We start from the raw sequence: 14,759 nt of genomic DNA, 5'->3' as shown, positions 1-14,759 counted from the left end.
AGAGGTGCGAAGCTCTGAGTCCTAATCCTGACACAGCAGGTGGCCACCACTAGGTGGTAGTGTGACCAAGCATCTTCCGGTCTCCATGCCTCAGCTTCGGTATCTTTTAAAAGAAGATGTTATCTGCTTTGCTTGGGAAAACATAACATGACCCTGGGCTAGTAACAGAAGAACCTTAGTTTCCACTGTCACCTTCTCAGAATAGCAGAATTACTTTTCTGAATTACTATAAATTACTTTTATAAATATAGCAGAATTACTATAAATTACTTTTGGGGACTTCAGTATTCCTACACATAAAAAGTTAAACTAGATTTAAGTTTCTTAGAGTGTGGTCTCCAGGGTTCCTGGAAGTCTTTCAGGGGACCAACAAGGTCAAAACTATTTACATATTTACATAACAGTATTCATAGCTCTGAGCTTCCCAGGTAGCTCAGCTGGTAAACAATCCGCCTGTAATGCAGGAGACCCCGGTTGAATTCCTGGGTTGGGAAGATCCCCTGGGGAAGGGAATGGCTACCCACTCCAGTATTCTTGCCTGGAAAATCCTATGGACAGAGAAGCCTGGCGGGCTACATACAGTCCATGGGATCTGCACAGTCGGACACGACTGAGCGACGAAGCACAGCACAGCACTCATAGCTATTTCTCTTCATTCTCTCTTGTGAGTGTACAATATTGGTATTCTAAGGATAACTTGTAATGGATTTCTTACTGTTTTGAAGTGAATTAATATATTCACATTTCCCCCGTTTTCTTAAAAAGGAAATACATATGTATAAGCGTGTATATGTACACATCCATCCTATACAAACAAAAGTTCTTAAATGTCCTTAAGTAATTTTTAAGTGTAAAGGGGTCCCAAGACCAAAATATTTGAGAACTGTTGAACCAGATTCCTAGCTCGTCATTCATTCACTCAACATATAACTGTCCCTCCCGAGACAGCATTTCTTAACGAAGGAGATGATCAAGAAATAGTCCCCCCACCCAAAAAGAAAAAAGAAATAGTCCCCGCTCCCCCCAGGGCGTTTACATTTGAGAAGGACGAATATATCAACAAGACAACGTCTAAAAGCGGTGTCATGAAGACATAAAGCAGGACACGTGTCTCCCCCGCGCAGGGTCGGTCCGGGGTCCCTCACCCCGCTGAGCTGGCCGGGCGTTGGGGACGCGAGTACCGGGAACTAGGACACCGGGAAGCCGCTGGTGCCGGCGTACGGTGACGTCACTGGGCCGCGCCAGCCAATCACGGGCGCCCCACGGTCCTAGACCCCCGCGGCGGCCCGTGGCCTGCGGGCGGCGCTGTGGCCCGTCGGACGGCCCCACTGAGCCGCCATAGCCGCCCGCCTCCCACGACCCAACGTCTCCGTCGCCGGCTCCGCGCCGCCGCTATGGCCGACGTGGAAGACGGTGAGGAACCCTGTGCCCTGTCCTCTCACTCGGGGAGCGCAGGATCCAAGTCGGGCGGTGACAAAATGTTCTCTCTCAAGAAGTGGAACGCGGTGGCCATGTGGAGCTGGGACGTGGAGTGCGATACGTGCGCCATCTGCAGGGTCCAGGTGATGGGTAAGCGCAGCAGGCGAGGCCCCGGCTGTGCTGCGGCCTCCGCAGGCCCGGCTTCGGGCGTGGGGGGAAGGACCAAGCCTTGGAGAGACCGTTCCGGGAGGAGTAGGGGCGGGATCGCCCTGCCCCGGCCCCAGGAGACCGCGGGCCACGCCCGAGCTGGTCGTTCAGCAGGCGACTTGTGCCGGGGACGGGTATTCTGGGGGAATAGGGGGGTAGCAGGCAGGACAGTTAAACAAGGTCATTTCCAGTAGTGATCGGTGTGATCACGACAATAAAAGTAGGTGATTTGACGGGAGCTGGGAGGAACCACTTCGGTTTGTGTGGCCAGCGACCGCACCCTTTTCCGAAAGCAAACCACACAGAGGTCAAGGTCAAGGCCCTGAGTCAGCGGGTCAGTCGGATGGTTCTGGTCACACACCAAAGTGATGCTCTGGAGTCATTTTCCCCCCAAACGGCCGCTAGTCGTGCTCTGGAGAGGCGCAGGGAAGAAGAGTGTTCCTAGCCGTCCCCTTTCTAGATTGGCTACTGTTCTGCTGGCTTTTAAACCTGGATGATTCAAGATTGGTCAGATCGCACTCGGTTGGCTTGAACTAGAAGAATGTAAACCCTTTTATTCAGAGACATGAAGCTTCATCTCTTTACTGGCCACTCCCCATCCTAGCATGCAATTTCTTGGAGAAGGGTAGTGCCCTCAAGTCTGGCCTTTCTGGAAAGCCCTCTTTTGCAAACTTGTTACTTCTTTCTATGATATTTTTAATGAAAATATTGGACCACGTGAAGCCTTTCAGAGCAGCTTCATCTCGTTGTGTTTTATATGGTCTCTGTTTTAAGATCTTAGACGACCTTAAAAAAGAGTTGCTGTTTAAATGCACGTTATATTTTTAAATAGGGCATTTAAAACTACAGCATTTAAGAGTGTCTTAAATGTCATTTCTTGAAGGTAATTGGAGAAAACTGAGGCTTCTGTAGTTTGAAAACTTTGTGTCTTGCACTGAAAAATGAGACAGTTGGAGAAAGTAACTTAAAAGATGCTTTCCCTTCTTGAGCATTGAAAATTTAGACCTACCAGAAACAAGAGATTTCTCAATTTACTCTCTCTGTAGTATGCACTTATGTTTTTTATTCGTAGGAATTTGTTTTAAAGAGAATTTGCAACTATGGGATTCAAATATTTTTTTACTTTTTAAAAGAACTAGATTTCAGATGTGATCGACTTATTTTGTGTATCGGGTTTTTAGGTACTTAGTTTATGGGCCTGCAATACAGCCCCCTTGCCCTAACCCTTTCTTGAAAGCTAGAATCATAACTTCCAGTTTGTGGGATTTTTTTTCTTTTTTAGTTTAAAATAATTTTCCTAAAAGAGCATCTTATTTTTCTCCCCAAAGAAAAATTTTAAATTAGTAGGTAGAAATGCAAAATATAAAATAATGGTTGAAAGTTTGCAAGAAATAAACTTTACTGGGATATTTAAGGTAAGTCAAAGTATGGGCTATAAATGACTCACTTCTCACATTAACTTTCTAATTATAACAAGTATTTGCTACTGTGGATTAATGTTTCATATTTACAACAGCTGTACTTTGGGTTCAGAAAAGTATTCTGGGCTAGACCTCTGTATTGTGTTTATGAGGTGTTAAAATCTATTTGGTGGTCAGGTGACAGCAGAAGGAAGTGTGTTTTCTGGCATCATTCTAAAAGGTGTTACTGTACTCCTTAGAAATGCGCTGTTTTAGATATTAAGAACATCATCAAAGGAAAATGTTTTCTTTTATATGAAACTTTAGGAATTTTTATCTGTTCAGATCAGTTGTTGATAGTGAATCTAAATAAAAGCCGTAGGCATGATTCAGAGACTTCTAGATTCTATAAAAAGCCCACTTAATCCTGTGTCCTTGATATTTGAATTCATCTCATACACCTAAATGATTTGTTATAACTTCTTGATCTAAGAATTGCCAGTCAGCCCATTCTAATGTGGTTAAGACACTCTTCCTTGGTTTCCACTCTGCCGACTTTATTGGGAAAGGAGCTGCTAGCAAGCACCGGTGAGGAAGAGGGGACGAGGTTTGCTTGTATTGTCAAGGGATAAAGAGCCAGAGTAACCTTCCACAGCTATCTGTTAACTTGGACGTTTGACATAACCTTCTGGAGCCTTGTTTTCCTAACTTGTAAAAGAGACAGTTGGGATCCTGAACTTTCTGTGACTGCACAGAACCAGAGGCATGTCTTCCCCCTTATATCATGATCCTTGCGATATTTAACTGTTTACCTATCCACTTTCCCATTTACTGGTGAGACCAGGGACCCAGACTTGGTCATTTTGGTGGCCCCCAGGCATTACTCTTTGCACAGGGTAGGTACTCAGTAACTGTGAAATTGAAGAAAGCCTCAGGAGGCAGTGGTGGTTTTTAATCCACACTGAAGAGGCCAGGGTAGTGTGTTTTTTTTAAGGGTAAGAGCATGCAGAGAGGAGCAAACAAATGCCTGAGCATAATCCAGTGTAAGAAAAGAAGTAGGCTTCAACTCTATCCTGTTTCTATTTTTATAGAATTTTTCTCTAATTTATATTAAAATCTTTTTTTTTTTTCTGTTAGTTTGAACTTCCTTTCACCCAACTTTGACTGCTTTCAGCTAGTGAATGAGTCCATTTCTTTGGTTCCTAAAATATTCTATATTACGTTCTTCAAGCAAATGGTAGTACAGACTGAATTTTGAAAAGTTCTAGTATATCCTTTTGGTTCCCATTCCTCATGTTTACTCCCAGGTAATTTATTAAAATACTTTACCGTTGTTGGGTAAATGCTTTGGGCTCAGATTATTTGTAAAGGGAGCATTTCCTTAAAAAGAAAAAATAAGAGAGAGAACCTAATATTTAGGGTTTTTTAAATTTAATTTTTATGTAGGTTATACAGTCACAACTTAAAAACTTGAGAAAGTGTGCAGTGAAAACCCCTTCCCATTCCATCTCCTCCCAGGTGAACTTTATTATTAGTTTCTTGACTATCCTTCTAGAGTTTCTAAATATATGTAAGCAAATACCAATATATATTTGTGGCTTATTTTAAAGGATGTCTTGAAAATAAACTGTTCATAAAATTGATCTGTGTGCATGTGCCCAGGGAGTAATATAGTGAAATATAGCATATTTTTCTCTAGTAGTTACATCCACTGTCAGGACATGTTTTAATCAGCACTTGTGAAAATAGAGGGTCAGTAACTCTTGTGAAATTGCTCCTGGTCATAAGTAAATTAGTAGAGTGCCTTGTACTTTATTCATCTTTAAGCAGTTATGTTCAGATGAGAAATTAATAGTATGAGCCTTCTAATCTACATCTCTAACCCTTTGGGCCTTTTATTTGACTTTGAAGTGTATGGGGTTTTAAAAATTGCATTCTGAGCATCAGAATGAGAATTGCTATTTGTTTACTTTTAGATGCCTGTCTTAGATGTCAAGCTGAAAACAAACAAGAGGATTGTGTTGGTATGTTGTAATTTTGTTCTGCTTTTTCAACTGAAGGTTTTCTCTCAGTGGGGATGTTTGAATTTGCAGTTAAGATTGACTTTATCAATACACAAAAATAAACTGTAAAGCAGCGATTCATTATTAATATAAAATGTGTTGGTTCTCAAAGGGTCTTAATGGAATTATCTGTAAGTCCTTTAATTGCTTGTAATTCAGAAGAATTGATTATATATTGTAGACATGGGCATGGTAAATGTTTTAATAATCAAAAAAGAAATATATTCTATTAAGAAAAATATAAAATAAGGAATTTGCCAAAACATCCTTTAAATTTTGAGTATGTTACAGGTTAGTTTTGGTCAATCAGGATTTTATTCTAACAAAGCATTTCAGTTTTCAGTACTCTTTTATGATCGAGTATTTAACTTTTCTCCTAAAGGTGAAAGCAATTCTAAATCTCCAGATTCCTTTGTATGTAGTTTATAGATAGAAATCTGTTAAATTTTATTTACATGTGGTACTACAATAGTTGTCTTAGGGGAAAAAAAAGTTGTCAGGTTAAATATTGTAAGCGACTCAGATTTTTATGCCCTAGCTCTTGAGGTCATCACTTCTAAGATTGCTATATAAAAGTATATAAAGATTTTCCTGGAATGAAAGGTTAACTTTGTACTTTTGTGTATGTGGTTTACATACAGCTTCTGAATTTAATCAAATCCTGTTTCTTTCTTCTGAAAGACTTAAAATGAGCCCCGCTAGCTTCCAACCCCTACAACCAATTTTCATTGAAAGGTGTTGTTGTTTTTTTTTTTTTTCATTGTTATATAGCTAAGTTGGTCAAGCAAGGGACAAATGAAGTCTATGTCTGAGGTTGTATTCCGTACTACGGGTGATTTCCCTTGATTTAAATTTTTTCTTTGATGCTGTTTTAAAAATATTGATTTAATTGAGAATTGTGAGGGGTAGGCCAGCTTTCTTTGATCATAGAGAGGCCCTTCTTTTCTTGAAATAGCCCTGTCTTTCAAAGCCAACCACTTTGAAAATTCCATTCTGTTTGTCACATGAGGAACTGCACTGCCTATGAATGACTTAACACAGATCATCACCACTTCCAGAAAACAGTTAGAGGTACCACCAATAATGTTTTTTAGAAGCATGCCACCTATTTATGATAGCCTGCTATGAGCTGAAAACATGTAAAACTCATTGTCTTGGTAGATAAAACTCAGGAGGGTCTTCCCTGGTGGCTCAGTGGTAAGAAATCCCCCTGCCAGTGCAGAAGACGGTGTTCGATCCCTGGTCTGGCAGGATCCCACATGCCGTGGAGCAACTAAGCCCACGTGCCACAACTACTGAGCCCGTGCTCTGGAGCCTGGGAACCGCAGATACTGAAGCCCGAACACCCAGAGCCCGTGCTCTGTAACAAGAGAAGCCATGCCAATGAGAAGCCCATGCATTGCGATGAGAGAGTAGCCTTTGCTCAACACAATTAGAGAAAAAGCCCAAGCAGCAACAAAAACCCAGCACAACCAAAAATAAAGAAAGAAAATTTTAAAATCAGGAGGACATCTTTAAATAAACTAACTTAAAGGCCCCAAAGGTCTCCAGGGTCAATGCACGAGTGGAGTGGTTTGGGATCTGAGGAAGACTCGTCTTCTGGGCTTCCCTGGTGGTGCTAGTAAAGAACCTGTCTGCCAGTGCAGGAGGCACAAGAGATGTGGGTTCCATCCCTGAGTCTGAAAGATCCCTGGGATAAGGGCCTGGAAATCCACTCCACTATTCTTGCCTGGAGAATCCCATGGACAGAGGAGCCTGGCAGGCTACAGTCCATAGGGTTGCAAGGAGTCAAATACAAGTGAGCCGACTTAGTACACACACACAGGTCTTTTAACCTCCCAACGAGAGAAAGACTGACAGCATGTGGCGCCACATAGGAGCGGGAAGCCACCACAGCATCCTCGGATTCCAACAGTGATGTCAGGTTTCCAAGCATGGTGCCCTACCTCATTTTTTTCTTTTTTCATTGGCTATACCAGGTCTTAGTTGTGGCATGCGGAAGCTAGTTCCCTGACCAGGGATTGAACCCCGGGCCCCCTACATTGAGAGCGCAGAGTCTTAGCCCCTGGACCACCAGGGAAGTCCCCTTACCTCATTTTTAAAGTATAATTTCTATATGTAAGGTTCTTTTTCTTTATGACTAAAAAAATTTATTTTGGCCAGTTAACCATCCTTAAGATTATGAACCATAATTATTATATAACAAAATAGAATTCTGACTTCAGTAAGTTAAATTGAAATATGTAATGTCAGATATTCTTTTTTTTTTCCCAGTGGTCTGGGGAGAATGCAATCATTCCTTCCACAACTGCTGCATGTCCTTGTGGGTGAAACAGAACAATCGCTGCCCTCTCTGCCAGCAGGACTGGGTGGTCCAGAGAATCGGGAAGTGAGAGCAACCGAAGGTGCCCTTCATGCAGTCAGTTGTTCGGAGCCCTGGTGGATCTTGTTATCAAGTGCCCTACAGCGGCTAGAACTCTCCAGGGGACTAATTCTTCGAATAGGAGATGGATCTGTGGTCTTTTGGGACTCATCAAAGGCATGGTTTAGCCTTCTTCAGTTTTATTTTCAGAAATTCTCTACAATTAAGATAATTTATTAAGGATGGTCTTTCCTACCTCTGTGGTATGTGTCTCACACACTGCTTAGAAGTGCTATAAAGGAGAGGACTATAAATTGAACAACCTTCATAATTGACTTACCGATATCCAAGGAGTTATTGAAGTGGTTCCGTTCAGAAGAGAATTTTTTGCATGCTTATGGTTGATCAATTTTTTAAAAAGACAATGTTATAGTAACAAATAAAGTACAGTTTAAAACCCAGTTCTTATCCTTAATGTGTTCCTAATATTTATTTTTGGCAGGGGGGAGGATAATTAATGAAATTTTTATTTGATATAATTTTAAGTTTGGACCAGGGAACAGGGTAAATAAAATTTAACTTTTGGGTATATGGGATTTCGAGTGTCTTTATAATCCTCTCTCGATTCATCAAGAAAACCTAGATCTGCACTCACCTAGTGAGTGGTAAAGGACAGAAGTCTTTTCAGCATCTGGTTGTATTGTGTTATAATTTAACTGTGTTTTAGGTGGAATGTTAACAAGGGGAAAATGTTTACCATTGTCACATTGGGTCAAGAAGTTAACTTTACCACATGATGTTTTAATAAATGGTTTATTCTGTTTACCTCATTTGAATTGTCATTATTGCAAGTTTATGCTCAACTTTCAACTTAAACTAATTTGGCAAGTGAATGCTTTTGGTTAATTTGAAAAAATATTCATTTGCTCTTTCTTTGGTAATAATAAAATTATTAATAACTTTATTACCTGCAAACATAAGTGTAAAAAAATACTTAAATTCTATCAAGTCAATTCACATTCAATGGAAATATCTTAGGACAATTTAGGAACCACAAGTTCATTTTGAATTTTTTTATAACATAGGCTATTGCTATGCATTTAGACAACTAAAATCTTGAAATCTTAACCATTCACTTCTGTAGTTGTGGAGTTGCCAGTCTGAATCTTTCTGAATCTAAGGAATATGGATACATAAAAGAATATTAAAAGTATAATAATTAAAAATTAGAATTCTGTATGCTTTCAACTTACCTACTATGTATTAATTAGATTTCTTGTAAATTTTGCTTTATTATTTTTTTCACAATTAGCTACTGAAAGAATTAATCACAGTATACAACTATGTTTGGACTTTTTAAATGTTTGGACCAATTGAATGTGTTTCTTGTTGTGCAATAAGCTATTTTAGCTTCTCTGACCTTCTTAAAAGGTGGTGTCTATAAAATGTGAACCAAATATTTGGCTCTGCAATGAAGAGAGAAATAGTAAGAATGTTGAGTTATTTCAGTCCGTATCACAGTATGTAAATGAAATCTGGAGAATGGTGGTAATAAGTTGATTTTCCACACAGCAAAACCTCAGGCCCACCTCCTAACAAAGCTCTGTTTCTATTACACATCAGCATCTGAGGGTAGAAGAGGAGGAGGGACTGGGACAATACAGCCCTGATCCTACCCATCTGGGGTGATATCAGTTCATCTGCATAGCCATCTGAAAGTTGAATATACATTGTTTCATCAGAAAGGACACACTGTGACATGAGTTCCAGTGCAAAAGTTAAGCATTGAACAGGTTTTTCTTTCCATTTGGTTAAACAATGTTGAATTTTACCTCACTTGTGTATTGGAAACACATCTGTGATCTTGGGCTATTTAATTTTCTCTCTCTGCAAGTTGTATTCTTGTATTACAGCTGACATCTAAGTAGATATCCTCCTACCAAGCCCATTACTTGCTTTTTAATAAAATATGTCCTCAACTCTCCTGCAGTAAACTAATGTAAATATCTGCACACATAATTAAAATGTATATAATAATAATTGAATTGTAATATGAAGTAGAAATGAAAATATTCTTTTTCAGTATGTAAATTCTTAGACACAATTACACCAGAAGATATAATAAAGTAGGCTGATGAATGTGTGTGTGTGTGTGTGTGTGTGGTGTGTGTAATCACTGCAGGAAGACAGCAACAATATAGGCTGCTGTGACCCAGAAAGGTGAGGAGCTTTTCCATTGATAAGATGTTTTCCTCCCAAAATGATGGATTGTGCTAGTAAAGGTTTGAACAAAACAAATGTACAATCTTGATTTACATTTTAATTGCATATTTGGTAACTTCAATGGATTCTAAAGCTAGGTAGAACTGTGCTTTGTGTTTACATGTAGAAAGAAATCAGGTTCTAGCCACAGATAATCATAGATTTTTCACCTACATGAGTAGACACTTGAAAGTCATGTAGGATGTTGAACTATGTTTCTTCCTGTGAGACTATACATTACAAGATATCATACTTCCCTAGCCTCCACTCACCAGACACCAGTGGTGCTATCCAAAGAAAACATTTCCAAAACATCCCCTTTAGAGGTAGCATTGGCTGTTTGGGGGGACACTGGTTTCAGTGCTTGTACCAGCAATTGTAATGTATACTTTGCTGCCATTATTTTGGAGAAACATGCTAATAGGACACAGAAAATATATTGTTTTAAATATATAGGGTTCAGAATCTTGAATAGCTGCTATTCTAAATAGTCCATAGAGCCAGATCTTACTGATCCGTGCCCTCTTCTCTAAAGGTGTGAACCAGTATTAAGTTAGTGTGCGATACCTTGGATATATGTGATGGTGAATATTCACGTTAGGCTTAAAGAATAAGCCTTAATTTATTTTATTTAAATGAAGCTAATATAGAAAGCTTTTAGGATCAGAAAAAAGTGTTTTAAGTGTTCCTTTAGAAGTTTAGTAGACATCTGATAAGACAGAAATATTAAAACAATGCTTTGTTGCTTTTTTAGAATATTGCCAAGGGCTATCTTTGAGTAATGCTCTGAAAAGAAAGAAAAATTCCATGTTTACTCTAGTGAGTCCTTATTTTAAAAAATTTTTCTGATTTGGATGTAAGGAAAATTAGAATTAAATACAAATAAATGTAAGTTATTTCTATATTGGATGTTTGAATGGTGTAACAAAATACATGAGAAATGCTTACATAATGGTTCCTTTTTAGCCATCTTTACGTCATTCCATTTCTACCATGGTCAGGTTTTGTTCAACAAAATACATCTTGCAGAAAAAGTAGTTTCTCTACATTTTGATATTGAGTTTATAGCCTGAGAGCTGAAACTCTAGTGCCAGAATACCTGGATTTGCATCCCGTTGCCAACATTTTCTTGTGTGACCTTGAACAAGTTACTTTTCTCTTTACCTAAGTTTCCTCATGTATAATGTAGATGACAATAACAATACCTCCCTTACCAGATCGTTTGGAGGACTGAAGACCAAATGTATTAATACAAACATAAAACCAAAAACAGCTTCTAGTGCATGGTAAGTGCTACTGTTACTTCATTTTAGTGATTTCTGGAAGATGCTTTAACAGAAGTGGAACTTTAAAATATAATGTGCTTTTAGTTATGGGGTAAAACATTCCTAACTGTTCTGAATAAAAGTATTGTGAGGAAAACTTGTTATAAACAGATTTCTTGTAGTTCTGTGAGCTTTTGTGGAGGATGGCAATGAGACCTTCATGACTCGCCTGTTACATTTTTTTCTAATCATTCACATCAACAAGATTTCTAGATTTTATATTAAGAAAAAGTTTTGTAAATGTTGAGCTCTCTTTAATTTTAGGTTTCCCATCTTAGTAGAAATATTTCATCAGACCTTGCAGATATGAATACAGCAGTACATTTAAAATTTTTTATTGAAGTACAGTTGAATTACAATGTTGTGTTAATTTCTGCTGTACAGCAAAGTGATTCAGTTTTGTGTATGAAAGTAGTAGTCACTCAGTTATGTCAGACTCTTTGCAACCCCATGGATTGTAGCCCACCAGGCACCACTGTCCTTGGAATTCTCCAGGCAAAAATAATGGAGTGGGTTGCCATTCCCTTCTCCAGGGGTTATTCCCAACCTAACCCACTCCAGTGCTCTTGCCTGAAAAATCCCATAGACGGAGGAGCCTGGTAGGCTGCAGTCCATGGGGTTGCTAAGAGTCGGACACGACTGAGTGACTTTACTTTCACGCATTGGAGAAGGAAATGGCAGCCCACTCCAGTGTTCTTGCCTGGAGAATCCCAGGGATGGCGGAACCTGGTGGGCTGCCGTCTATCGGGCCGCACAGAGTCGGACATGACTGAAGTGACTTAGTAGTAGTAGTAGTAGGGATCAAACTCAGGTTTCCTGCGTTGCAGGCAGATTCTTTACCTCTGAGCCACCAGGGAAGCCCATATAAAGTTCCCTGTGATACATAGGACCTTGTTGTTTATCTATTCTATGTTTAACAGTTTGCATCTGCTAATCCCAAACTCCCAGTTCATCCCTCCCTCCCCACACCTCCCCCTTGGCAACCACAAATGTGTTCTCTGCCATCAAGCAGTACATTTTTCAACCACTTGATTTGGGGCGTATCCACACATTTAGAAAAATCTATCTTTTTTGATTGCTCTCAGTTTTTATCTTCCTAGATTTTCTAGGAATAAGCTTTATGATCAATCTGATACATTCTCTTGCCCATGCATTTGATAAACCTGAGTCAGCGGTTGGAACTCAAGCTGCTTTTCCTAGGTTGGCTGAAAACAAGCTTTCCTCAGTGGCTGTAGCTGCCATGCAGCATAGTAGTAAGACTGCCTGTTTTGAAACCACTCAGCCACTCAGCCTGGCTTGGAATCGCAGCTGCATCTGTGTGATATTGCACAAAGTCCTTAACTTCTTTGTGCCTATTTCCTCACCTAAAATGGAATAACAATATTATCTACCTGGTAGAGCTGCTATGAAGATTAAATGAATTTGTGCATGTTATCACCAACCTAGATAGCATATTGAAAAGCAGAGTCATTACTTTGCCAACAAAGGTCCGTCTAGTCAAGGCTATGGTCTTTCCAGTGGTCATGTATGGATGTGAGAGTTGGACTATAAAGAAAGCTGAGTGCTGAAGAACTGATGCTTTTGAACTATGGTGTTGGAGAAGACTCTTGAGAGTCCCTTGGACTGCAAGGAGATCCAACCAGTCCATTCTGAAGGAGATCAGCCCTGGGATTTCTTTGGAAGGAATGATGCTAAAGCTGAAACTCCAGTACTTTGGCCACCTCATGCAAAGAGTTGACTCATTGGAAAAGACTGATGCTGGGAGGGATTGGGGGCAGGAGGAGAAGGGGACAACAGAGAATGAGATGGCTGGGTGGCATCACTGACTTGATGAACGTGAGTCTGAGTGGACTGCAGGAGATGGTGATGGTCAGGGAGGCCTGGCATGCTGCAATTCATGGGGTCGCAAAGAGTCGGACATGACTGAGCGACTGAACTGAACAGAACTGAATTGCCTAGAACAATGCCTGAAACAGAGTACACACTCAATAAATGGTAGCCATCATTGTAATGGATTGGCCAAAAGGTTCCTTCTGATTTTTCTGCAAGATGTTATGAAAAACCTGAAGGAAATTTTAGCCAACCCAGTAGATCACTACTGCCATTGCCAATCTCTGCCTTAATTAGAGAATGGCCTTTCGGAAAGGTTTATTGTTTGCTTCTTATAAAAATCCTGACGTTTGTGTGTCCCTAAAGGCTATGGTTTTTCCTGTGGTCATGTATGGATGTGAGAGTTGGACTGTGAAGAAAGCTGAGCGCCAAAGAATTGATGCATTTGAACTGTGGTGTTGGAGAAGACTCTTGAGAGTCCCTTGGACTGCAGGGAGATCCAACCAGTCCATTCTGAAGGAGATCAGCCCTGGGATTTCTTTGGAAGGAATGATGCTAAAGCTGAAACTCCAGTACTTTGGCCACCTCATGAGAAGAGTTGACTCATTGGAAAAGACTCTGATGCTGGGAGGGATTGGGGGCAGGAGGAGAAGGGGACGACCCAGGATGAGATGGCTGGATGGCATCACAGACTCGATGGACGTGAGTCTGAGTGAATTCCGGGAGTTGGTGATGGACAGGGAGGCCTGGCGTGCTGCTATTCAGGGGGTCGCAAAGAGTCAGACACGACTGAGCGACTGAACTGATACTGACAATGTGTAAAGAACTGTCAACATGGGTTTTCAAAAGGATGGTTTTCAACCTTTTATTTTTTAACCACCTCTACACATCTGAAAAGCACATTTCATCAGTAACAATGGGATCTCCCAGAAAGATTCTCAAAATAGGATGTGTGTAGCAGAGGGGCAGGGAGGCGAATTAGGAAAAACTACCCAGATGACAATCTTAGGTAAAAGTTTTAGAACTGGGACTTCCCTGGTTGTCCAGTGTTAAGACTGAGCTTCCAATCTGAGGGGCTCGAGTGTCATCCTTGGTTGAGAAACTAAGATCCCACATGCTACTTACTCACCTCGGCCAAGAAAAAAAAATTGGAACTATTTTAGCACAGATGAAATGTTTTATGCCAGTTGAATTTTATCCTAGCCTGTAAGAAGATGCCTACTGTCTTAACTTATTGGGACTTACAAAGAAAATATAACGAAATTCTTTATACCAAAATTTTAGTGTAATAGAATAATCATAATTCTTGCCAGACCACCAGGGATGTGACTTTATAAATCCAAATAATACATAGCATAAAACAAGCTTTGTGTGGTTGTTATAACAGCAATTCTTAGGCATTTATTGTACATTAAACCCTACAATACTAACCCCTACTCTGCTATTTCTCTACTTTTATAAAAAGTTATATATAACATTGTAAATGTGTGTGCATACTCAGTCATGTCCAACTCTTTTCGACCCCATGGACTGTAGCCCCCCAGGCTCCTCTGTCCATGTAATTTTCCAGGCAAGAATACTGGAATGGGTTGCCATTTCCTCCTCCAGGGGATCTTCCCGACCCAGCCTCTTGCATCTCCTGCATTGGCAGGCAGATTCTTTACCATTGTGCCACTTGGGAATAACATTACATATTTATAATAAAATTTTATTATTTATTGCTTGCCATACCAATAGAAGGAATTTAAATACAAATAAGTTTTCTCTCTTCAGAGGTGGCACGTCTGTTGGGGAATGTTAGATTTACAACAGCATTGTGGAGTAGAATGTAATGTACCTTCTAAGAGACACTCAGTGCTCTAGGAATTAGAAGGGACAGGACACATTCTCT

At 40.1% G+C, this 14,759-nt stretch overlaps 1 protein-coding gene across 2 annotated transcripts; it reads left to right on the top strand.

The window, feature by feature from the left end:
- The first annotated feature begins 1,365 nt into the window (after window positions 1–1,365).
- On the top strand, window positions 1,366–8,281 carry RNF7 (ring finger protein 7). Of its 2 annotated transcripts, none has more exons than XM_012102263.5 (3): window positions 1,366–1,562; window positions 5,003–5,050; window positions 7,364–8,281. In XM_012102263.5, exons 1-3 carry the CDS (start codon window positions 1,395–1,397, stop codon window positions 7,418–7,420), a joined length of 273 nt encoding a protein of 90 aa, XP_011957653.1. In that variant the 5' UTR covers window positions 1,366–1,394; the 3' UTR covers window positions 7,421–8,281. The 2 variants fall into 2 exon arrangements, with proteins under 2 accessions (XP_011957653.1, XP_004003340.1); XM_004003291.6 differs by having other exon boundaries at window positions 1,366–1,569.
- Window positions 8,282–14,759: the final 6,478 nt, after the last annotated feature.

This window comes from Ovis aries, chromosome 1 (assembly GCF_016772045.2).
Source record: "Ovis aries strain OAR_USU_Benz2616 breed Rambouillet chromosome 1, ARS-UI_Ramb_v3.0, whole genome shotgun sequence".
In the NCBI taxonomy this organism is placed as follows: Eukaryota; Metazoa; Chordata; class Mammalia; order Artiodactyla; family Bovidae; genus Ovis; species Ovis aries.
Note: the sequence above shows the minus strand (reverse complement) of the source record. Positions and strands in the feature narration are given on the sequence as shown.

Coding starts and splice junctions, on each gene's coding strand:
- RNF7 (XM_004003291.6), top strand. CDS start 1,395: ATGGCCGACGTGGAAGACGGTGAGGAACCCTGTGCCCTGTCCTCTCAC. Junction 1,570..5,002: donor CTGCAGGGTCCAGGTGATGG/GTAAGCGCAGCA, acceptor GTTTACTTTTAG/ATGCCTGTCTTAGATGTCAA. Junction 5,051..7,363: donor CAAACAAGAGGATTGTGTTG/GTATGTTGTAAT, acceptor TTTTTTTCCCAG/TGGTCTGGGGAGAATGCAAT.